General features: G+C 41.8%; 1 protein-coding gene across 7 annotated transcripts in view; it reads left to right on the top strand.

Annotated features, from left to right (window-relative positions):
* Window positions 1-26480, top strand: part of CFAP61 (cilia and flagella associated protein 61) — a 126215-nt gene that overhangs the window by 73515 nt on the left and 26220 nt on the right. For 6 of the 7 annotated variants that reach the window (XM_083624433.1, XM_083624431.1, XM_083624428.1 and 3 more), the window contains 3 exons: window positions 7598-7696; window positions 11787-11955; window positions 18572-18746. In XM_083624433.1, the coding sequence (XP_083480559.1) occupies window positions 7598-7696; window positions 11787-11955; window positions 18572-18746 (443 nt within the window). The remainder of the gene's footprint in view (window positions 1-7597; window positions 7697-11786; window positions 11956-18571; window positions 18747-26480) is intronic. The other variant, XM_083624432.1, reaches the window with a different exon arrangement.

The raw sequence follows: 26480 nt of genomic DNA, 5'->3' as shown, positions 1-26480 counted from the left end.
CCACCTTCCCTTTTCCCACACCTTGGTTCATTTAAACCAGGGTAGATGACTTTTTGTTGTCCTTATGTTGGATTCCAACTGACATCAGCGACATCCAGCATGACCCAGTGATGAAGGATGCTGGGAGCTGTGGTGCAATGTAGTACAATGGCTACCACAGGGTAGCCAACCCTATTTTAAATAATATGCATTCCCTCCTGTATTATAATTCTGCTATCCATTTCCATGTCCTTTGATACACAATATTCTTTATGACCAGTCTCAGAGTAGGAATTCCTTGTGAGATTGTAGCACCACATGTACACTATTAAGCTCTGGAATCAGGGTGAAAAGCTTGCGCTTTGTGGGTTTTTGTTTTTGTTTTAATCTATTCCCTTTCTTTCCTAGCTCACTGTCCCCTTGATTGTTCGCCTTTTTGAAAGATTATTTTAAAGACTGCAGCCTGCTGCCAGAGATAGGTTTTTTTTGTGTGTAGATTTTCATATGTATTTTTGCTAAAGGTCAGTGTAAAGCTACTAAAAATACTAAACAGTATTAAAATACCAAATCAGAGCTGTCCAATTATGAATAAAATCAGTACAAAAGCAGTTTCTCAAAATATATCAAGGAAGGAGAAGCTAAGCCATGTATATCCTCTGTATATTTGTGGTTGAAGCTGTACAACACCATTCAGGAAGGTCAAGAGATTGATTTTAAAAAAAAAATATAATTTTTTAAAAGATAGTTTTTCAGTTTAAGGTTTTATGGTCAGTTACCAATAGCCAACATAATCTTCCTGATTTCTGATTCTTCTGGCTATTTTTGCCATTTTGGCATAATCCATCAACTTAATCTGCCATTTTTCTCTGGTAGGGAAGATTGAATTATTTTTGGATTATTATATAGTTCATTTTTTCTTTTAATATCTTGCCTATATTTAACTATATTACGAGCCTTCTTGTAGATATTATATATTACGTATAAGGTGTGTTTGCGTGAAAGCACAAACACTCAAAGTGTGTCTGGGGGCAGGAGTGCGCATGGAAGCCCCACTCCTAATGCCCTCATATGCATGCTGCTCCCCTTCCTTCTCCAATCATCTCCATGTTGTGTGGGGTAGGTCTGCAAAAGGCTTCTGTTCACAGAAGTAGAACACCTCACATGATCAGGGACCCTAATTGATCAGCATCCCGGATCACATGAAAGGTTCTGTTTGTGTTCAAGTGAAAGCAAGTAGAAAGCCACTGCATAATTTATACAAGGTCATCCCTGCAGTTATGCTGGTCACCTTTAATCCACCAGCAGGAGCAGTACAAAAGGCACAACTCTTTTGCAAAACAACAACAATGAGCTAGTGAATATCTCTTTTTCATTGCATGTCCTGTTTTGGTTCTAACATGGGTTTGGGAGCTACTATGTGAAAAACCTTTAAAATCACTCAAGCATAGAAATCTAGCTTCCCTACATCCTAGTCCAGCAAATTCCCTAGAATGACTATTTTGACTCAGTATTATTATTGTTAATTACCTACCCTTCACCCTAAGGTCCCAGAGCAGGTAACAACATTAAAACATTAAAACACAATATTAAAAACAGTTTAAAAGAACTTACAATCCCAAAAACTGTTGGTTTTAATCTTATATTTTTCGGTAAAAGATAAAATACTAGATATAATACAAAGGAGAATTCCCTGGATGCCTAGATCCAGGTTTGGGGACAAGTACTCTTTGGTGAGAGAGCTCCAGCAGAAACTTAAAATCACAAAATATGCAGTACACAAAGCATGGAAATATACCCTGTTAGACCTTAAAAATATCCCCTTATAAGTTGCTTCCAAAATTCCCCATTTTCCTTAGCCTTGAAATAATAATAATAATAATAATAATAATAATAATAATAATAATAATAATTTTTTATTTATACCCCGCCCTCCCCAGCCAAGGTCGGGCTCAGAGCGGCTTACAAGCAATAATAAAAACAAGATGAATGATTACAACTTAAAAACAAAAATAAAATACAACATTAAAATAATGGAACATTAAAATATTAAAATGTAGCCTCATTGCAGGAGGAGAAGGAAAAGAAAAAAGAAAGAGAGGGAGGGAGGGAGGGAATCAAACTGGCTCCAAGCCAAAGGCCAGGCGGAACAACTCTGTCTTACAGGCCCTGCGGAAAGAGATCAGATCCTGCAGGGCCCTGGTCTCATGAGGCAGAGCGTTCCACCAGGCCGGAGCCAGAGTTGAAAAGGCCCTGGCTCTGGTTGAGGCTAATCTAACTTCCTTAGGGCCTGGGACCACTAGGGTGTTGTTATTTATGGGCCTGGGACCACTAGGGTGTTGCTATTTATGGACCTTGAGGCTCTCCGTGGGGCAGACCGGGAGAGGCGGTCCGGTAGGTACGAGGGTCCTAGGCCGTGAAAGAGACCACATGTTTAGTAAGTTAAAAATGGCTTACTTACAAACTCTTCAAAGATCAGATTCATACAGCAGCAAGAAAAGACAAACAGTTTAACTTGGGTTCCAAAACCATACACGTTTCTTAATTATTTGTATAGAAACACAAAGTTGGTTTGCATAAGACACACAGTCTAAGCTTGGAACATCCAGCTTGGATCTCCTTACTGGTAGAGTTTTCCCCTATCATCAGTTCCTTGGTTATTGGCTATAAAATGGAAAACACTAGTGCCTTGCTGCATATACCTGCTCATGCAGTAGTGGAAGAGTTTGCACAGTGCTAAAATAGGGACAATCTGTAGCAGTTCTCATGCCTTTGCAAGCTCTTGTTTAAGAGAAATAATATATTTTTATTTAATTTCATTCCTTTCCTATGCAGCATTCTAGTGCAAAGCATAAAATACTGTAGTCTTTCTGTGACGAAAAATATATTATTATATAAAGCAAAACATCCTAAAAGCAAGCAAGCAAAAGTAAGCAGTTAAAACAGGAGCAGAATATACACTAAAATCAAGATTCTAAATTGGTTTGCTTAACTGAAATCATTTTTACCCCTACCCCACAAGCAGGTGGTATCTCACTAGGTGTAATTCCACGTCCTGGATGTCGTAACCAATAAGGCTCTCTCTTGGGTGTCCACTAGCCACATGAAAGAGAGCCTCTGAAATGAAACAGTTTTCAGATACAATCACATTGCAGGGTGGGAATCTGATATATTCTGGATATTTTAAGATGCACTAATAAAATATGCCTAGTTATAACCACATCTTTATCCTGAGCAGTCACTTTTATAAATCCACACAATGCTGCAGTTTTATAATTCATTCCTGAATTTATGTACACTCCTAGGACCTGGATATTAAGTCCACTCAGCCTTTCTTGATTTTCTTGCAGGAGAGACACATGCTAAAAATAGAATCAATTTTAAACCTAATCTTTAAAAAGGAAGCCATTTCCTCTTCATTATTCTTACTGCCTAATTATTTCGCATAAGCAGTTAGCACAGGAGCAGACAAATATAATTCATTTTCAGGCATGCTAGTTACTGTGATTGGGGCTTTGAAAAGATTTAAAATATAAATGTTTTTAAAAATGCTGGAAAGATATAACCCCCCCCTTTTTTTTTTACTTTTGTTAAGGTGCTAACATTAGTCACTGCTGTTTTTGTAGCAGAAAACTGCAAGCTAGAGCAGCATCTCAGCTTATTACCAGAGCATGGAAATAGGCTAAGGAGCATTCCTTTAAAATGTGTATGTCCCACTGAGATAGAAAATACCTCCTGCATTTCTCACTGGTGCTTCTTTATTTTCAGTAGAGTGGCATAAAGAGGTTTTAGTAGCAAGGTGTTGCCTTAATGGATCTTATAGACATTGTTTTCATTGCCCTCTCATGCTTCTCCAGTTATGGAAGTGGGGCTATGAGGGGCCTTATACATCACAAGCCATGTTCCATTACTGATACAGCTTCTGCATTTCTGGAGAACCAGGGATCACAATTTCAAGGGTGCACTGTAATGTCAGTAGTGAATGTCACATTAATATTTTAATTGCCAGCTTTCCCAATAACCATGGAACTGATGATAGGGGGAAAGTTGTATCTCTCAAAATAAATATCTATATTGCAGGGAAAGATGGTCACTTAAATGTGCACGTACCATTCACAGTGGATAGCACTTCCCTTGCTAATATATAGACACATTACGTAAAAGCACTGATTTTTGGTTTAGAATGAATTCTTATTTCCTTTTCCTTCCTTTGGGGCTGTTTAGCTGTCTAAAAATAGCTTAGAAATTGCATGCTTCTAAAACCTAACTTGTGACAGAATAGCTACAAGTCCTGTTATCTTGTAGCCCAATATTACACAATATCCTGCACAGCTGTCTTGTTTGGCAATAGGTAGCATAATGCTTGCTGTTTAATTAGGCTTTTTATCTTACATTTGTCTGAGAATGTCAGGAGTCTTCCATGTCGCCTGCTGCTAATTAGTTGACTAATTAAATAGTTAGTGCTTACTTGCTGATCACAGGGCTAACATGTAATGAATGTTTTAGTAATTGTTATTGTTTTATGCTATCTGCCTTTTGCCACATGAATTGGCTGAAATATGTGCCCCCTTTCCCCACTGTTTTCCCCTTCGTACTGAGGGTAAATTATGCCAAAGCAAAACAATACAATGGTTTGTCATGTGCTCAGTCTTACTGGAGTAGCTTCATTCAGATATTGTCTCTTTTCATGGGACAGAGATAAATAGGGCATGTTCTATCTTGCCTTGTTGTGAAATCACATTTACAGTGGATGGTGTCCATGACAAATGTGCCACAAACCCAGTAGAGAAAGTGCCTTAAATTTGCAACAATCAATTTAACATATGTAGTTATACAGTACATTCAAACATATTTTTTGGGAATTATCTTTAAATATATTCTTTTGCTAGCATAAATTGAATACTTCTAACCTGGGTTTTATTTTCTCTATGCACAGATCTCCACCATGTCTTTCCCTTCATTTCAGTAGAGGGAACAGTTCCTCATATCCATCCCTCAGCAGATATAGAGCAGCCCCACCACTGAAGTAGATGAGGAGACAATTTGCTCAGCATGTGAATCAAATGTGAATCAAAGCACACACAGACATTTGAGTTGGAGACAATATTCAGCTCTGTGTGTTTGTGTGAATGGCAGTGTGCAGAGGCTTCCATACATGAGACAAGACCTAGATGTTCACAGATTCAAAGTGCACATGATACCTGTATTCAGGCCCAAATAATTGTACATGTGTAAAAATGCTCCATATACCATGCCAAATAGGCCACTTTGCACCAGACTGTGGTATGGCAACGGGGGACAAAAACAGCATTGAGATTTACATATATTATCTGACATTCCCCACTAATTTATCTTTCTATCCTGCTTTTCTTCTGCGGACCTCACATCAACATACATAGGATGGCTCTGCAGCCACTGACCAGGACCAGATTTACTCAGTTTGAGCAAGATGATTGCATTATCTGCCTTCAAACCATGTGCTAGAATATTTGCCTTCTAATGGTTAAGATTTACAAGTTAGTGTAATGCTCACAGTGTGTCTGACATTTACTGAAAAACATTTTTTGAATATTGCTGGGAAAAGGTGTGTTTTGGTTCATTAAAAAAAAAAGTAACTACCCCATCCATTGGAATCATTAAAAGTACTGATGATCTGACTGATTTGCCATTAATGAAAACATAGAAAACATCAATCTTTTACAGTTTCTTGTATTTCCAATAGATTGGCAACATGATCCTTTTTATTTTAAAGCCAAGGATGTTGAGTCCTTCTTTTCTAGCTGCCCTCTAAAACCAGGCAATGAAACCCAATACCTTTTACTTATTTCCCTAGATACTCTAATCCCTACTGCTTTACAAGTATCTTTGAGCTGTTCTTCCCATTTTGTAGTCACAGCAACATGAATCTCTGCTGGAATTATTTGCTTCAATGATGCAGGTGCACTTGTTTAATGCTTCATTGGGTTGAGCTCTTAACTTGAAGCTTTGTTTTTTAACCAAAGGGTGCCCAATGCTTGTACAACACATGGCATTCAGCATTCTTAACCTACCTTAAAAGTAGAAGCAATTCTTCTTAGAGATATTTCATAATTTCCCTCATTTTTTCCAGTGACCAGAAATTTGTTTTTGTTTTATTTGCTTTCAGATGGATAGCAAGGAATATAAACCTAGGATATATGAATCACTATTGTGTCTGTAATGAATTGAGTCCTTAATCAAAATTATTGCATAGATGTAATGCAGTAATTCCCAATTGTGTGCTGTGAAGAACTGTTACTGTGCAACAAGCAAAAAAAACCCAATTATTGGCATGCACACAGCGGGGCTTATTTCTGAGCAAATATGCACAATCTTGTATTGTAAGAGTTTTTGTGATTCAAAATGTTCACCAAAAGAGGAGGCTGTCCCCTAGATCTACATGTTTCACTACCCTGACCTTGCTTCTTCCAATCAGCCTCTTCTTGAGGCAGTTAATTCTGCCCATTTTTAGATTGTGTGTGATTGAATGACTTCAATCATAGGAGCCAACTTCTAGGGGCTGTGGGGGCTTCAGCTCCCACAATAAAATATTTGAAGGGGCTGGGCCCCCACAAAGTGGATGGGCATTCCCATTCAAATCATGTGTGTGCACTTCATCATGTGATTGATTATGCAGGGTGGGGCTTACCTGGACCTCCACAATATTTTATTCATGTTGGCACCCCTGATTTCAATCCTTGTGTTTCCAATATTTTGGAAGTGGACCGTCTGACTGGGTTGCCCCAGCCACTCTGGGCAGCTCCCAGCAAAAAATAGTAAAAGCATTCACAGAGTAGGTGCAACTACTGAAAAGGCCCTCTGCCTGGTTCCCTGTAACCTCACCTCTTGCAATGAGGGAACTGTCAGAAGGCCCTTGGAGCTGGATCTCAGTGTCCAGGCTGAACGATGGGGGTGGAGATGCTCCTTCAGGTATACAGGCCCAAAACCATTTAGGACTTTAAAGCTCAGCACCAACACTTTGAATTGTGCTCAGAAACATACTGGGAGCCAGTGCAATTCTTTTAGGATCAGTGTAACAAGGAACTCTGGCTAGTTTAACAGATAAAGGGGGTGCTTCAAATATCTTCTCCATGGTTATGCCAGAGGAGTAGAGGGAAGTGGAAAATACATATTCCAAGTCCTTTTCACCTAATGATAAACTATAACTTAACCATAGTTTAGCTCTGTATCCAAATCAGCCCTGCGAAATACGGTAAGAGAGTAGCTGGTAGAGATTGGGTTGTCTTAATACTCTTCAGTGAAGGTCTCACCCTATCCATAAACTGCATTTCAACATTAGGACCAAGAATACACTGAGCAGTTGGTTCTGCAAATATATGGAAATTATGGTAACAATGTGTGGTTGTTTTTAAGCATCAAAATAGTTTGTGAAAGCCAACTAGATTACTAATGACCACACTGGCAAAGCATATACCTTTAGCTTTTGCATGATTGCATATGAAATGCTGAACAACCAAGAAGAACTCGTAAGTTGGTGGGGAAGTCAATTGCTTACAAGTACGAAACACGAACGTAACCTAAGTCTCAGCAGTGTTGCCTCAACAAATCTGATTTGCTGTTTCCCCTTTCCCCCCTCATTTAGTCCACATCTGAAATTTAACAACCTAACCTTGATTTCAACTCATGGACTTCCTGGGAAAGAAGAGTCAAATTGTCTACATAACCGGTTTTTATCTAACAGGTTTGTTTAAATCATTTTCAGTAATTTAAGCATTCTTTTCAAATTGTGAAATATATATCTGTTATGTGGCTGGTTTATGTAATGAATGACAGGGACAGTTGTCATGTTTGGCTTTCCTACTTTCCTGTGATCCCTGTCATCTGTCCGTACCTGATCACTCCCCAATTTGCCTTTTTAAAATGTTGGGGATGCCTTTTACAATGTTGTTAGTGTAAAAGTCTGAATGAACTTCTATTCTTCAGGTTTCAGCCAATAACCCCAATGTTCCTAAAATTTAAAACTCACAGACTGGAGGGGAGAACGATGCATCTTTCTAGCTTAGGAACACATGCATGTAACTGTTTACACTTGATCATTAAGACATCAAGTGTAGCTCACCATTTCACCTGCTGCAGCTGGTAACCTTAATTTTGAACTGTTGATAGCCTATTATATCAGAACTTGTGGGAAGATTGGAAATTTATAACCAAAAGGAATAATACCTTCTGCTTTTACATCAATTCAGGACAAGTCTTGCTGAGTAAATGACTCCATAAAGTAGTCTTCAGCAATGAGTAAGGGGACAGCTGGTGATCCAGATTTCTGACCCCTGTTCTAGAGGGAGTTCTACAAAAACCAGCAATTCAAGTATTGCCTTCTTTGTGTAAATTCATGATAATGATGGTAGATTGTAATATTTCAGTAACATTTCTATAAGCTTTAAAAATAAATGTGGAAGAAGAAATAATTACTGTTCTTAGAATCAGCTTTCAAACTTGGGGCAGGATCTCCTCACCCAGGCAACTGGGCAGACTGCAGCTTGTGACTCTTCCCAGTGGCAGAAGAGCCTGGTGAAGGTGGTGGAGATGATGGAAATCCCATCTCCAGATTTAAGCCTAGCTGTCTGGGTGAAAGATGCTCCACAGTTACCAAAACATCTGGTGCTACATGACCTTGGTTGAGGATATAATGGGAAATACTCTGTTTCAAAAGTTTTTAGCATGGGGGCATTCCAACAAAACATGAATAAATAAACCAGGTTTTCCACAACCCTTCCAACATAAAGGGGAAAGAAAGGGGTTAATTTTTGCCTGTCTAGCTGCATCCAGTACCAGCAGAGAATGACCTTGAGTGAGACCTCCTGTAAGAGAGCAGAGATTTTTTTAGGGGGGGACTGGTCCAGTTACCCTCCCATTTGTGATATTCAATTGGGTGGCCTATTTCTGATTCCCACACCATGTGGAGGCCTCTGGCATCTCTCACAGGTCAGCAATGACTCACAAGGTGTCAGTGAAGTTAACTCTTTATCCAAAGAAACAAAACAGCTCAGGCCTAGTGTGCACAGCAACCCTTCCCAGTAGGTCTTGCCCCAATGAAGCAGTTGCTCCTGCCACCTGACCTGACACATGACCATTATTTCTATGAATAACTTTGCATCTCCATTCACGAGAGCTATCAGCCTATATGATTTGGCTTTCATAGGATCTCCCTGGTTTCAGAAGTAGTATCAGTTTTGAAAAACACCATGTTTGTGGTGCTTCCACCACCTCTAGGATTGAATTGACTTGTCGGACATAGACACAATAATGGCCATTCAAAGGGGACACTACATTGGTGAGAAGAAGCTTTTTAAAAAAGCATTTCACAGTGAGCTTGCCCCATGGCTGACTAAATTGTACATTCTTTTTAAAGGTCCAAAGATTTAGTTAAACATGCTTTAGTCACTGCATTGGTAAGAGGTCCAGGGTCAATGTTCCCATTCTTCTGCCCCAGTGTGGTTGGGCTGATATGCTAGAATATTTCATTGTTTTTTATATATATATATATATATATATATATAATTTAGTTTTCGGTTTTTCAAAGATTTACAAACATACAAATTACAAAAACACAAATCACATATATTTCTAATACACATATATTTGTCTTCCCTCCTCCTCCCCTTTTGTGGTTTCTTTTTAGCTTTAATTTTTACACTGCATTATCTACATTACTCCATCTCTAAGTTATTCTTTAGTTTCTCTTAAAAATATGTTTAGCTGCTTGTTTTACATTTACCCTGCTAATGAATGTATTTGCATATATGAATTTTCCCCCCAATCTTTAATATTTTCTTCTTCTTCTTGGTTTCTTATTACACCTGTTACAATGGTGGCTTTGTTGTATTTTAGGTTTCTAACATTCCATAGCACTCTGCAAATTGAATCTTTGAGCCCATAGTGTTCAAAGAGAATTACCACATCTCTTGGAACTTCATCAGTTCTGCTTCTGCCTCTTGGAACCCAATGGGATCTTTCCATGCCATTGGTGGCAGTGGCATGGCGCTGGTGTGGGGCTGCCATGCAAGGAACTTCTGGGCACACCACAGCCCTCTCTGTTTCTCGGCCAGCCCAGTGGCGAAGCTCCTTGCCGGCCATGAGGCAAAGGAGGCGTAGCCGCCCCGGAGGCCCTGCCTGGCACAGCTTCCCTCTCTGGGCTCTCTTCAAGAGAAGGGTGCCTGTTGCGTGGGCACAACCAGCACCCCCCACCCTCTGCAATGGCACAACAGCCCTCTCTCTCCCTGGAGCTGCTGCACCAGGCCTGTTTCCCTTTCCCTCAGGTGAAATCCCCAATTGAGAATGAATCACGAGCGACAGTGGATTTTTCTTTTTGGAAAACAGGTTGCAAACAAACTTTATTAAAACAGATGTAAACAATGAGTTTTGGTTCTTCTTCTTCCACAGACATGTAACAAACAGTGCTGTTGCTTTTTATTAAAACATATGCAGTACTGTTTCAAGTTATAGGCTGTATGCTGTTCAGGCTTAAGGTTACTTTCTTTTACACATCTTCCATAGAACAGACTTCTCCACTCACACTTCAGGAACGTAGGATTTTAACTGGACTGTTTCCCTGCAGACCCCCAGATCCTCCTTGGCTATCCTCAGAACCACTATTGCCCTTTCCTGTCAGAGTATTCCTCCGAGGACCCATTTCCTGCAAAGCACCGTGTGGGACTGTGTCTTGTCTATTTTAACCGGGTTCTGAGAGCATCTCCTGGGAGTTCTCGCTCTCCTCCCCTCCTGACAGAACCCCCTCACAGACCCAGGAATCTCGCCCACAGTCTCTCCCTCCACTCCACCTCCCTTGGAACTCGGGCCGGCTAACTGTTTGCTGGCAGGGGGAGAAACACTCGGGGACTCAACATGCTCAGTAAACAAACTTTTCCATCACACCCTCCCCCACACTTTGCCCCTGATATGTTTAAATTTTAATATTTTAATATTTTAATGTTTCAATATTTTAATGTTGTATTTTAATTTTGTTTTTAAGTTGTAATCATTCAACTTGTTTTTATTATTGCTTGTAAGCCGCTCTGAGCCCGGCCTTGGCTGGGGAGGGCGGGGTATAAATAAAAATTATTATTATTATTATTATTATTATTATTATTATTATTATTATTAAATTCAGGGTGAATATCCAGTCATTAATTGAGCCGTATAGGCCTCCTAAGTGGGGGGGGGTTACCCTTCTTTCACTGTCTGGTTGGTTCTCCAGTTTAATAACTAGTCATTAAACTCGTCGTTTCATCAGTGTGAGCATTTCTGCTTGCCAGACCAAACAGTCTCCTCTTTCCTACCCCTGCATATTGGCCTGGGCTCTCCTATCACTCCCCAAGCTGATACAGGGGTTGGGGATGGAGCCCCATTGTGCTAGTGAAATTCATTGCACTTGTTTCCGCTGCCTGACTAGTTGAATCCAGCCCATAATGTCCCTACCTCAAGGAATTTACAGTTTAACATAGTTGCAATGTAAATTAGCATCTCCACACTTTATTGTTGAATTGTCCTACTACTGATCATAGTTGAACCAAAGTATGATTCAAACTTCATATGTATTTTAATATCCTATTGTTACATTCACAGTATTTTATAACGTGATCTAATAGAACGGGTTATTGTTTTACTTGTTTGTTTCAAGTTCTTTATACTGAATAATTTTTCATTGTGGACTTCAGTAAACTTCTGTAAGATAGAGCACTTGATGCACTCTGAGACTTTAACCAGCTCACCAAGTATACAATTCATGCTTGCAGACAACTAATAAAAAATCACATGTTCTTTTTTCACAGCCATTGTTTTAATGAGAATGACTACGCACTGATGTCACTTAGTTCATGGATTAATGTTGTGGTTGGAAAAATGACTGGCATAGACAGAGCTGCAAAACATGTACTGGTTTCCAATGGGAGAAAAGTGCCTTATGACCATCTCATTCTCTGTGCTGGCCAGCAGTATCAGGTGAAGATGGAAACCGAATGAATGAAAACCCACGAATGTAGAGAAATCAAAGAGCACAGAGAAAGTGACTTCTTTGCAACAATGGAAAATTTGCAATTCTTTAATGCACCAAACTTAATACAGAATTTTGCTTAAAAACAAGTAAAAAATAAATTTCAGAAGTTGGGGATGCAATCCCATGCTCTTCCACTTAAGTGTAAGTCTCACTAAACTCAGTGAGACTTAAATCTCAACAAATATGCATTGGATCGGACTACATAAGTCCGCTAGTGGAGATCACGAAGGGCACAATCCTGTTCTCTTTCACAGGCCCTGCTGAAATGAATCAGAACTATAAAACAGCTCTTCTTGATATCAGTAAGGATATTTGCTCTGAGTAATGGGTGACTTTAATTACCCTCACATGCTCCATTCACTACAAAGTAGTGGGAGACTCCACTTTCTACATTACTCCATGGAGAGAATTACCCACTTATTCCTATTCTCTGGTTCCTGTTCCTTAACCAATTTCTGATCCATAGCAGGACCTCTCCTCTTATTCAATGACTGCTATGCTTCTCAGAAGTCTTTGGTGTAGTACTTTGTCAAAAGCTTCTTGAAAATCTAAGTACTGTACATAGTGTCAACTAGATCACCTCTATAATGTTTGTTAACATTCTCAAAGAATTAAAAAATATTAGGGAAACCAAAATTGCCCCTGCAGAAGTCATGCTGGTTCTACTTCAGCAAGACTTGCTCTTCTGTATGCTTGGTAAGTCTATCAATCTTTGAGTTCGTTAAGAACTCTTGAGTGGATGCCATCTAGACTCAGTGCAATGCCAGTTTTTAATTTGTCAATAAGACTTAGAACTTCCATCTGTTGCCATCAATATTTGCCTCAGTTCCTCAGAATCCCTGTGAAAGTTAGTTGAGGCTCAGGGATCTGAACTATTTTACTTAACAAAATTAACATACCATTTAGGATAGGGGAGTGAGACAGGGATGCATTTTGGCCCCTACTTTGTTCAGTTTGTTTCTGAATGACTTAGCGGGAAGCTTAATGGACCCTGATGGCCATCTTCCAAAAATAGGGACGAGAAAGACCCCTCTCGTTGTATGCAGATGACATGGCCATCCTCTCCCAAACCAGACCTGGCCTGCACTACCAACTAAGGAAATTCTCAGACTACTGTTCTGGTAATGGGTTATCCATCAATTATGAAAAATCAAAAGTCCTGGTGGAGAAGAGATTCTCCCCGAGTAAATGAGTACTGGATGGTCACAAACTAGAGCAGACCAAATTCTTCCGGTACCTAGGTCTTCTATCCCATCATTCCAAGTCCTGGAAACATCATTGGCAGACCGCCTATCAAAAGGCGGAGGTAAGCAAACTGGCTATACTTCGATTCTTTTATACAAGGGGAGGCCATTATGTTTCATCAGCCATTAAGGTATTTAATGCAAAATCTGTCTCTCAACTCCTCTACGCCTCAAACATCTGGTTCAATGGCTCATTCTCCAGGTTTGATGGCTTCCAGGCAAAGTTTTTCCGGTCCCTCCTACAAGTTCCAAACTGGGTTCCAAATGCAATACTATGTTCAGAAACAGGTGAATGTCCTTTATCAACTAAAGCATGGTGGGCTGCCCTGAGATACTGGCTCAAGATCTCAGTCTTTGGCCTAGGGAAGGGGTTACTTCCATACCTAAACAACAAGGAGTTTACCAGCTTTATGGATGAAAATTATGGTTAGAAAAGCCACTTCGATTGGTATGCCACCTTCTCTCCTGTACCATCTGGGCAATGATACTGCCCTTGAATCTCTGAGGCAAAGGCTCTGGGACATATCACATAGTGATCTCCGATCTCAATCTCATGTTATCTGTGGCCCATTAGCAGTAGGAATTCACTATGGGTTCGAGTTTCAGATACCTGCATATTTTAGAAATTTGTCTGTACCAACATATCAGTGTCTTTTCACCAAAGCCAGATTAAATATATTCCCATCAGAAGTGTTAAACGGCAAACTGAGAAGTATCCCTTATCAAAATAGGATCTATGTATGCTCTCAGGACGTTGACTGCATGAGGGATATTTTATTGCATTGCGGACAATATGATCAAGCTTGGGAACTATTGATTAAACCACTATTGGCAAATTGGCCGGGTCAATCTGAAGCCTACTATATCAAATATCTTCTGGACGACAAGTCCAATGATATCACAGTGGCCGTGGCAAAGTTTCTTTCAGTAGTCATACAAATCAAAGATCAACATAACATGATTAAACAAATTATGTGTGTGTGTATACACACCCTTCATGGATCACTGCCTTGCTGTGGCGAAGGGGCTTGAATAACTCAGAGATGCTATGAGCTATGCCGTGCAGGGCCACCGAAGATGGACAGGTCATAGTGGAGAGTTTTGACCAAATGTGATCCACCTGGAGCAGGAACCGGCAAGCCACTCCAGTATCCCTGCCAAGAAAACTCCATGGACAAAGACAACAGGCATATAAAAGTTATGACGCTGGAAGATGAGCCCCTCAGGTCGGAAGGCGTCCAACATGCTGCTGAGGAAGAGCGGAGGACAAGCACAAGTAGATTCAGAGCTGATGCCGAAAGGTTGCTCAGTTGCGGATATGCCTGGAAGTGAAAGGAAAGTCCAAAGCTGTAAAGAAAAATATTGCACAGGAATGTGGAATGTACGAACCATTAACGTTGGTAAGTTGGATGTGGTCAGAAATGAGATGGCAAGAATTAATATTGACATCCTGGGCATCAGTGAACTAAAATGGACGGGAATGGGTGAATTCAGTTTGGATGACCATCATATCTACTACTGTGGGCAAGAATCCCGTAAAAGGAATGGAGTGGCCCTCATAGTCAACAAAAGAGTGGTGAAAGCTGTACTGGGATGCAATCTCAAAAATGATAGAATGATCTCGATATGAATCCAAGGCAGACCTTTTAACATCACAGTAATCCAAGTTTATGCACCAACTACTGGTGCTGAAGAAACTGAAATTGACCAATTCTATGAAGACTTACAAATGACGCCAAAGAAGGATGTTCTTCTCATTATAGGGGATTGGAATGCTAAAGTAGGGAATCAAGAGAGAAAAGGAACAGCTGGCAAGTTTGGCCTTGGAGTTCAAAACGAAGCAGGGCAAAGGCTAATAGAGTTCTGCCAAGAGAACAAGCTGGTCATCACAAACACTCTTTTCCAACAACACAAGAGATGACTCTACACATGGACATCACCAGATGGGCAGCATCGAAATCAGATTGATTATATTCTCTGCAGCCAAAGATGGAGAAGCTCTATACAGTCAGCAAAATCAAGACCTCGAGCTGACTGTGGCTCAGATCATCAGCTTCTTATAGCAAAATTCAAGCTTAAACTGAAGAAAGTAGGAAAAACCACTGGGCCGTTAAGATACAATCTAAATCAAATCCCTTATGAATACACAGTGGAAGTGAGGAACAGATTTAAGGATTTAGATTTGGTGGACAGAGTGCCTGAAGAACTATGGATGGAGGCTCGTAACATTATACAGGAGGCAGCAACGAAAACCATCCCAATAAAAAGGAAATGCAAGAAAGCAAAGTGGCTGTCCAACAAGGCCTTACAAATAGTGGGGGGGAGAAGGCAAGCAAAATACGAGGGAGATAGTGAAAGATACAGGAAATTGAATGCAGATTTCCAAAAAATAGCAAGGAGAGACAAGAAGGCCTTCTTAAAGGAGCAATGCAAAGAAATAGAGGAAAAGAACAGAATGGGAAGAACCAGAGATCTGTTCAAGAAAATTGGAGATATGAAAGGAACATTTCGTACAAAGATTACCATAATAAAGGACAAAAGCGGTAAGGACATAACAGAAGCAGAAGACATAAAGAAGAGGTGGCAAGAATACACAGAGGAACTATACCAGAAAGATATGGATGTCTCGTACACCCCAGGATGTCTTGTACACCCCAGGTAGTGCAGTTGCTGACCTTGAGCCAGACATCCTGGAGAGTGAAGTCAAATGGGCCTTAGAAAGCACTGCTAATAACAAGGCCAGTGGAAGTGATGGTATTCCAGCTGCACTATTTAAAATTTTAAAAGATGATGCTGTTAAGGTGCTACACTCAATATGCCAGCAAGTTTGGTAAACTCAGCAGTGGCCAGAGGATTGGAGAAGATCAGTCTACATCCCAATTCCAAAGAAGGGCAGTGCCAATGAATGTTCCAACTACCGCACAATTGCACTCATTTCACACACTAGCAAGGTTATGCTTAAAATTCTACAAGGCAGGCTCAAGCAGTATGTGGACCGAGAACTCCCAGAAGTGCAAGCTGGATTTAGAAGAGGCAGAGGAACCAGAGACCAAATTGCAAACATGCGCTGGATTATGGAGAAAGCTAGAGAGTTCCAGAAAGACATCTACTTCTGCTTTATTGACTATGCAAAAGCCTTTGACTGTGTCGACCACAGCAAACTATGGCAAGTTCTTAAAGAAATGGGAGTGCCTGATCACCTCATCTGTCTCCTGAGAAATCTCTATGTGGGACAAGAAGCTACAGTTAGAACTGGATATGGAACAACTGATTGGTTCAAAATTGAGAAAGGAGTACGGCAAGGCTGTATATTGTCTCCCTGTTTATTTAACTTATATGCAGAATTCATCATGCAAAAGGCTGGACTGGATGAATCCCAAGCCGGAATTAAGATTGCCGGAAGAAATATCAACAACCTCAGATATGCAGATGACACAACCTTGATGGCAGAAAATGAGGAGGAATTAAAGAACCTTTTAATGAGGGTGAAAAAGGAGAGCGCAAAATATGGTCTGAAGCTCAACATCAAAAAAACGAAGATGGCCACTGGGCCCATCACCTCCTGGCAAATAGAAGGGGAAGAAATGGAGGCAGTGAGAGATTTTACTTTCTTGGGCTCCATGATCACTGCAGATGGTGACAGCAGTCACGAAATTAAAAGATGCCTGCTTCTTGGGAGAAAAGCAATGACAAACCTAGACAGCATCCTAAAAAGCAGAGACATCACCTTGCCAACAAAGGTCCGTATACTTAAAGCTATGGTTTTCCCAGTAGTGATGTATGGAAGTGAGAGCTGGACCATAAAGAAGGCTGATCGCCAAAGAATGGATGCTTTTGAATTATGGTGCTGGAGGAGACTCTTGAGAGTCCCATGGACTGCAAGAAGATCAAACGCATCCATTCTGAAGGAAATCAGCCCTGAGTGCTCACTGGAAGGATAGATCGTGAAGCTGAGGCTCCAATCCTTTGGCCACCTCATGAGAAGAGAAGACTCCCTGGAAAAGACCCTGATGTTGGGAAAGATGGAGGGCACAAGGAGAAGGGGAGGACAGAGGACGAGATGGTTGGACAGTGTCCTCAAAGCTACAAACATGAGTCTGACCAAACTGCGGGAGGCAGTGGAAGACAGGAGTGCCTGGCGTGCTCTGGTCCATGGGGTCACGAAGAGTTGGACACGACTAAACGACTAAACAACAACAACAAATACACACACACACATACATTTAATTGTTGAAAAACCCCCAAAAACCTCAAAGTGGTTTGTTGTCACGGTGATAGATCTCCAATTATGGGAGCTTGTCCACACACAGAGTAGCACTTGTGCTATACAATTGCTAAAGATGGGACTAATAAACTGAGGGCTTAATCCAGACAAGATGGAGATTTGGATGTAGTGAAGTTTTACATCCTCTGAAAGACCAGGTTTGGAGCAGGGGAGATAGATTCCTCCTAGATCCCTCTGTTAGGTAAACTTCTACAGGTGAGTGTCCCAAGTGGTACAAATGGTTCAAGGTGTCTTTTACTAAACTTCAGCTGGCTCTCTAACTGCAGTTTTTCCAAAATAAACCTGATCTTGACTGACCTCCATTTGTCCAGGTTATATTACTGCAATGCACTATATGGGGTGTCCATGAAAGCTGTTTGGGAACTTCAGTTATTATTATAATAATTTATTATTTATACCCTGCCCATCTGGCTGGGTTTCCCCAGCTACTCTGGGCGGCTCCCAACAGAATATTAAAAACATGATAAAACATTAAACATTAAAAACCTCCCTAAGCAGGGCTGCCTTCAGATGTGTTCCAAAAGTCAGATAGTTGTTTATTTCTTTGATATCTGATGGGAGGGCATTCCACAGTTAGTGCAGAATACAGCTGCTGCTAGATTACTGTCTGGCTCCCATAAATTTTGCTTTATCTTACCATATCTTAAAGTGGTAGCCATTGCAGTTCTTTATTTTCCCACACAATTTGAAGTGTTGTTTTTGACTGTTAAAGCCCTAATTTACCTGGGAATGGAATGTCTTAAGAACTACCTGCTTCCTTGTGGTACTGCACATATCTGAAGATGGAGGCCCTTACTCCCACAGTGGTGGCATCCAGACCGTATTTTCAATGTTTCAGAGCAAATTAGAAATACAAGTAGCTTCCCCACACTTTGGGTGACTGTGTTGTGTGCACCCGCTGCTGGAGTCATTACTTTTTCCTAGCTAATGTATTGTGATAGAAAAGTACACTACAATTTTTAAAATAAATCCATGAGGAAACTGATGTAATCAAACAATAATACTGCAATTTTTATTCATCTGTTAATACAGGCCCCATGTCCTACTGGTGCAGATATCAAAAAATTGTTCACCAACAGGGAGGTCTCAACAAACTATAGGCAAAGATATACAGGAGTAGTGCCTTCCAACCTTTTTGCTATTTCTGACGATGAAGATGCCTTAATAGCAATGAAGTATTTAAAAGACAAAGTTGTTAATACCTCAGGTAAGGAGGATAGGGGCTGTTGATGCGTTTTTTGGCTGAGTGTATCTCCATTTTCAGCATATAATTATAGCCTAATTAATCCTTGCAAAATGCTTCATCTGCCATTATTTGTTTTAGGCATTAATTTGCAACTTCATGTCAGTTTGGGAGGCCATCATACTTTTTTGGTTGAAACAATCCATAATTTGTTTGGAAATATCTATAATTATTTCATGAAATAAGCAGAGTCTGGCCTTAATCATTAATTAACAAATTAGATAATTTCATTGGTAAATGTGTTTTGCAGTTATTTACAACATTTTTAAATTAAAATATGCTGGAAAGAATATGAGATCTGAAGCACAGCAGATTCATTGGACTTTGAGCTTTCTGCATGTTCTGTACAAGTATGCCAACGCTGTGTGCCACTGGTACCATGCGCATTATGTTAATATAGACACACATTTGCCCCTTCATCAAGATGCATAGATGTGCTTTAGGAGACTGTTTTCACATTTAAACCTGTTTCTGCCAACTCCTATGCCAATCCACATAGAATTCCATCATTATACATATGCAGGGGGGTGTCATGCAGTTTTCTACATTGTGAGCAAACAGATCTTCTCAGTTGTTGTAATAGAATGGGGTATTAAATTACCTGCCCTTCACCAGCAGGTCCCAGGGTGGGTTACAACCATTTTAAATTCATTATTAAAAACAGTTACAGCTAATTACAGTCACATGAATAGGGTGGGTCCTGAAAACACGTATCTCAGGTATCAAAGGCCAGGGTAAAAAAGTACATCTTCAGCATTCACTGAAAACTCTACAGTTAAGTTGTCATGTGTTCCTCTATGGGGAGGGAATTTCACAACTCAGGGGCTGCTGTAGATAATGCATTTTCCACCAAACCTCTGAGAGTGGTGGAACTATCAAGAGGCTGATCTTAACCCCTGCTGATCTTAACACCCAATAGGGTCTGTAGGGAAGGAGGGTGATCTCTCAGATTATTTGGAGTCTAAATCATTTAGGGCTTTAAATAAAGACTAGCATGAGCACCTTGAATTGGACCTGGAACTTAATTGGCAAACAATGCAGGTGTTTTGGGTTATATAAGTTCTAAAGATAACCCCAGCCAGTAATCTGACCTGTTGAAGTTTCCGAGTCATCTTCAAGGGTATCTTCACATAGAGCACATCATTTTAATAATGATGTCCTTGTTCCTTGCAGAGGCGTAGCAGAAATAACTTTCTATATAATATAGAAATGCTCTTCAGACTTGATCTATGGGGACTCTCTGCCCCAGTGGTGAAGAAAATATTATCTGTACCTCAGGAGTGGATAGAAAATATACTCTCCACCTTTGGTCACCTGCATTGCTGCTGCATCTTGGGACAGGAAGAGGAAAGATAGTGTTGAGGCTGCAGTTGGAAACACACAGATTCCCACCTGTCACAGTATGCAGCCGTGACTCAGGAACTGGAGGTCAGGTGACCAGGCTCCCCTCTCACCTTCTGCTAATATCTTTTCTGCTTAGGAGCATTTAATTTTGTTTCTACTTACTATGTTTCAAGACAGAGCCCAAACATTGAAAATATGCCAGGGCTGAAGCCTGGTGACCACTGGCAGAAATTAAACTCTGCTGAGAATACCCCAAGAGACTGGAGATGCTATAGTTTTCACTGCATATCTGACTTCCTCCAGTATAAGAACACTTTCCATTGGGATGCTTGTGATAGTCTCATCAGAAACTTCTATGTACAAATTTATTGAATACACTATGCAGCAAAGAGCTCTCAACCAACACACACACACACACACACACACACACACACACAGTGTGTGTGTGTGCAGGGGTATAGTTACAAGAGATAGGGGCTCTGGCTACTAGATGACCATTCTAGGATTTTTAGGAAGTCATTAGCTTGCATCAGGCGTCCTATTGGTGAGACCCAGTTTTCTGAGTGCATGTTCTGGAGTCTGGGCAATAAGAGCAGTACAGAATTCCTATAGGTGTACCGACCATCCCGCTGCACCAAGGACACCCTGCTCGAGCTTTTTCAGATTGTGGCGGATGTTCTCCTGGAGACAACTAGCCTGGTTGTCTGGAGGGATTTTAACATCCATGCTGACACGACCTTATAAGGGGCCGCTCAGAACTTCGTGGAAAGTATGGCCTCCATGGGGCTGTCCCTGAATAAGTTTGGCCCAACTCATAGTCGTGGATATGCCTTACACCTGGTGTTCACCTCTATGGAGATGGATGATCTGGCACTAAGTAAAAATGAAACAAAATAAGTGCCATAGTTGGATCACTTTCTAGTGTAACTGGACTTCTCCATGACCCTTCCCCTCTGCACGTAGGTGGGACTGATTCTGATGTTCCATCCCCAACACTTAATGGATCCAAATGGTTTCCAGAGAGTGGTAGGGGATGTTTTATTCTATGTTGATGGCCTTTCCGCTGATTCCCTGGTACAGCGTTAACCAGGGCTATTGACTGTGGCTCTTAAGCACCCTCTCTGATTGCATAGAACCCGGATGGCACTGTGATTTCCCCCAGAGCTGAGGGCGATGAAACAATTGTTGAAATGGCTGGAGTATCATTGGCAGAAAAATCATTCTGAATAGGACTGAACACAGGTTAGAGCTCAACGTCAAGCCTAACAAGTGGTGATAGTGACAGCAGAGAGGACTTTATTCACCGCCTCTATTGCATCTGCAGAAAACAGCAGCAGGAGACTCTTTCAGGTGGTTTGTAATCTAACAGAACTACCTTTGCCATCAGGGCCTGGTGAAGACCCCAAGATCTCCTGCAATGATTTTACATTTTTTTTTTGCAGATAGTCGCTCAGATTCAGAAAGAGGTGGACTGCACAGTGGGAGCAGGGCTAGGGTGGGAGAGTGCTAGAGTCCTGTCTAGATAGGTTGCATGGGATCAATTCCAATCTGTTACTACTGAGGATGTAACAGGCTGCTTGGATGAGTGGAAACAACCACCTGTCTCCTTGATCCTTGCCCATCGTGGCTCATAAAAGTGAGCTGGGCAGGGCTGGGTGATGGGCTCTGTGGGGTGCTGAATGCTTCCGTCTGTAAGGGAATCTTCCCAGACCCGCTTATCAAACTGCTTTTTAAAAAACCATCTTTGGACCTGGCCACTATGGCCAACTATCGCCCAGTCTCAAATTTTCCATTGTTGGGCAAGGTGATGGAGCAAGTGGTCCCTGAACAACTCCAGACATGCCTAGAGGATGCGGACCATTTGGACCCCTTCCAATCGGGATTCAGGCTCCATCATGGGACTGAAACTGCCTTGGCCATGCTGGTCAGTGATCTCTGGCAGGCTAGGAACACAGGTGAAAGAGTGGTAGACTTGTAATCTGGTGAACCAGGTTCGCGTCTCCGCTCCTCCACATGCAGCTGCTAGGTGACCTTGGGCTAGTCACACTTCTTTGAAGTCTCTCAGCCCCACTCACCTCACAGAGTGTTTGTTGTGGGGGAGGGAAGGGAAAGGAGATTGTTAGCCGCTTTGAGACTCCTTAGGGTAGTGACAAAGCGCGATATCAAATCCAAACTCCTCCTCCTCCTCCTTTCAACAGCTTTTGATACCATTGACCATGGTATCCTTCTGGACCGTCTAGAGGAGCTGGGATCCAGGGGCCCTGTTATACAGTGGTTCTGCTCATTCCTCCTGGGACATGTCCAGAAAGTGGTGTTGGGGGATGAGTGTTCAGACCCCTGGGCTCTCACTTGTGGGGTGCCTCGGGGCTCTGTCCTCTCCCCCATGCTCTTCAACATCTATTTGAAGCCGCTAGGAGAGAACATCAGGGGATTTGGGCGGTGTGTTTACCAGTATGCAAATGCTACCCAGCTCTACTTTTCATTTAAATCAGAACCAGTGAAGGCAACGAATGTCCTGTGTGAGTGGCTAGAAGTGGCTGGAGGATGGATGGCGGCTAACAGATTGAGGTGGAATCCTGACAAGACAGAAGTACTGTTCTTGGGGGACAGGGGGTGGGCGAGTGTGGGGGCCTCCCTGGTCCTGAATGGGGTAACTGTGCCCTGAAAGGACAGGTGCGCAGCCTGGACTCACAGCTGTACATGGAGGTGCAGGTCAATTCTGTGTCCAGGGTAGCTGTCTATCTGGTATGCCAGCTGAGACCCTACTTGCCTGCACCCTGTCTCACCAGAGTGGTACATGCTCTGGTTATCTCCCGCTTTGATAACTGCAATGCGCTCTATGTCGGGCTACCTTTGAAGGTGACTCGGAATCTACAACTAATCCAGGATGCGGCAGCTGGACTGGTGACTGGAGGTGGCTGTCAGGACCATATAACACTGTCAGAAGGAGGGGGAAATAATGCTTTCTGCATTGAATTAAATAGATTGTTACTGTCAATACCTGCTTTGAATCATTGGGGGTGGGGATAGTTTACCTTTTACTTAGATCAAAAAATGGGCAGCAGGAAGTTTCTGATCCAAAGAACATATGGAGGCTGGTCCAGGGCAAATGGGGCACTGCTGCAGCAACATCAGTTTGCCCTCAGCCCCCCCTGCCCTGCTTGCCACCTTAATTGCAAGTGCTGCCTGTCAGCTTCCTCCTCCTTAGACTCAGTGTTGCCTTTTGTAGAACAGAGAGGAGGAGAGCAAGAAATGACTCTGGCTTCCCCTACCATTGGCCTCCCTGCTTTGCGCCCCACCAGTCCCCATGGGCATGAGCCACCACTGCAAAGAACCACATCTGTGCTGGAGCTTTCCCTGTTCTGCTGGGCCCCGTGAGAAGCTGCTCCTAAGAGGGCCAAGAACTTCCAGGATGGTGTGTGACATGACGGGAGAGACTACAGCCAGGGAGAGAATATCATTAAGAAGAGACCATTCTTGTCATGTGCCTCTTCATTGTCTGTGGCAGTGTGGATGCAAATCATTATGTTAGTGATCTAGGAAGTCTTTATGCATTGTATCAGTGACTTCCAGGGTTGGGAGGAACCCTCCCTTTACCTATTGTACTAGATTTCCCTGTTAGAAATAAGCAGGATATAGCTATTCTAATTCTGATTCTAATGGTCATTCTTAAGTTTCCATTCATTTTCAGTAATGCTAAGTGGGTGGATGCAAGAAGCAAAACTGCTTTAATGGATCACTTATTTTTCTATTTACCCAAATGCAGCTTGTAGCTCTTCTAAAAACATGCTTGAAGGAATGTTATAGCTTTGAAATTGTTGTACATACATCAGGAAGCACAGAAACTGTAGCTCCAGCTAATGTGCTTTCTTTTTAATGTGATTTTTGCAAGCCTAAGAATTCAGGTCATACTAAGATCATGAAAGTTTTGTATTCCCAGTTATAGGAAATGAGTGAGACTCTCAGTAGTGGGACATGAGCATCTAATAGTAAGCCATAAATCCATTGTAATGGGCTTTATTTATGATTGCTGTAACTTCTCTGAATAATAAAGTTTTTCTCTCAAATATGTTTTCATGTAGTGAAAGCATATTTGGAAAATATTATGATTCTATTGGATTGATATACAGTGGTACCTCTGGTTATGTACTTAATTCGTTCCGGACGTCCGTTCTTAACCTGAAACTGTTCTTAACCTGAAGCACCACTTTAGCTAATGGGGCCTCCTGCTGCCACTGCGCCGCCGCAGCACGATTTCTGTTCTCATCCTGAAGCAAAGTTCTTAACCCGAGGTAATATCTCTGGGTTAGTGGAGTCTGTAACCTGAAGCATATGTAACCTGATGCGTATGTAACCCGAGGTACCACTGTAGTTTATTCTGCAATTACTATCTAAAAGGCATACATAGGATGTTTATAATATATTGAAAACATGATTTCTTGAGGTCACATAGAGAACATTATTTGTCTTGTGGCAAGTAAACGTAAATTTAAATTGCCTTCAAAAATAAAGGATTTATGCTAATAGGAGTGTTGTTGTAGTTAAAGAAGACTGTGGGTCCAATAATGGATAGTGACAAAAAGGATGTTAACCAAATTCCCACCTGTTCAAGGTGTAAAGCCCTAGAATACTCTATCTAGAACAATTGGAGCACTAAAATTTCCTCACTGGATGAAGGGGGCTTTCTTTTTGCTTTTCCCCTTCTGGTATCTCAATTCTGGTCCATGAGGATTAAAATGAGGAATTTTCTCCTTTCCAGAACTTTGGTTTCTTATTTCCTTTTTTCTTGAGCATCAGGAACAGCCACACATAGAGAAAGATACTTGGTGGTGTGGGTGTTAATTCCTTTGGGGAAGAGCAATCAGAGAAGAATCCCTTCCTTCCCTCTACGCTTGCCCCCCCCCCCACATTCAAATATTTTCTCTGTTTGACTTGCTTGCACATTTGTTCATAACTGAGAGACACTTTGCTTATGCTATTTTGCACACAGGACTATGTGGTCCTTTTGTTGGAGACAGACATTGGGATGTGCCTGCTTTGGTTCAGCTAATTGGATTTGATGACCTTTGAGTCCCAGCTCTGTGGGTGGAATTCAGTGTTGTGCTTTTCCTGTCATTCCATCTGCACAAGCATTCCTGCTTGCCAGAAGGAATGACACACACCCCACTTTCCCCATGCACAGTTCTGGGGTTTTTCCTGACCCCCCAGAGCCAATGTGAGGCACACATAGGGAGGAGAAGGGGGAAAGCCCTGTGGTGCAGGACTTCTGCTGACAAGGCTGTTTAAGTCAATCCTGCCCTATGATGCTTTATGCATGAATCTATTTAAGATACAGTAGCTCGCCTTTTTCTGACATGTCAAGTTACTTAGATCTGTAGCAGGTTGGCAATATAGTTCTCTGTGTTGTGGTGCAAATGCTGGCTCTTTATGCTCATAATGTGTTATTCACTACTGCAGAACATTAAATTGTTAATGTTGATCTTGTCATAGTTACACATGCCCTGGTTACATCCAAATTTGACATCTGCAACTGCACTATGTGGGGCTTTCCCTTCAGTAAGCTTCAGTTGGTGTACAATGCAGCAGTGTGACTGATTTATGGGGGCTTGAGTGTTTGAGTTTGGTTCCGGCTCAATTCAATGTGCTGGTTCTTGTCTTCAGAGCACTAAACAACTTGGAACTCTCTCCTCTTACACAAACCTGTACACATACTGCAGCTGACAGGTGAAGCAAGGGCAGCCCTACCATGAGCCACACTGAGCCACATGGCTCAGGTGGCATGTAGAGATGGATGGAGCATCATGTACTCAATCTGCTGTCCATGGGGTCACTTGCCACCATTGCTTCCATGGCAATGTCTTGTTGGCTGGCTGGCCACCCAACTTCTGTTGCTCCTCCTATGGCTGCTTGGATGCCAGCCAACCCACCACCCAACCTGCTGTCTGCCTCTGCATGCTGCTGTGTTGCTAGCTATCAACTAGTCAGCAAGGCTTCTGCTGAACTCTGTTGACCTCTTGCCCTATCCTTTGCTCTTCCCCAGAGCAAGGCATTCTGGGTGTCGTGGCCCTAGCAAACACCTGCAGCACCTGCTGCCAGCTGGGAATTAAGTTTGAAGTTATTTTATATTTTAAAATAATTTTCCATCATCATTACAAAGCAATAGTGGTGAAGGTGCTCTTCAAGGCCACCTCACACACAGATGCAGCACTGTGACTGTTGGGCTACCACAATAAAAGAAGTACGCTGCTGGGAGGATGTCTTGTATCTCTGTGCTGAGGTCTAAGAATTTACTGGGCCCTGAGTCTGAAGAGAGACTCCCCAAATACCTCTTGGAGGTGGAAGGTCTCCCTCAGA

Source organism: Podarcis filfolensis (assembly GCF_964270895.1).
Source record: "Podarcis filfolensis genome assembly, chromosome: 7".
Lineage (NCBI taxonomy): Eukaryota > Metazoa > Chordata > Lepidosauria > Squamata > Lacertidae > Podarcis > Podarcis filfolensis.
This window is presented reverse-complemented; position numbering and strand designations above follow the sequence as displayed.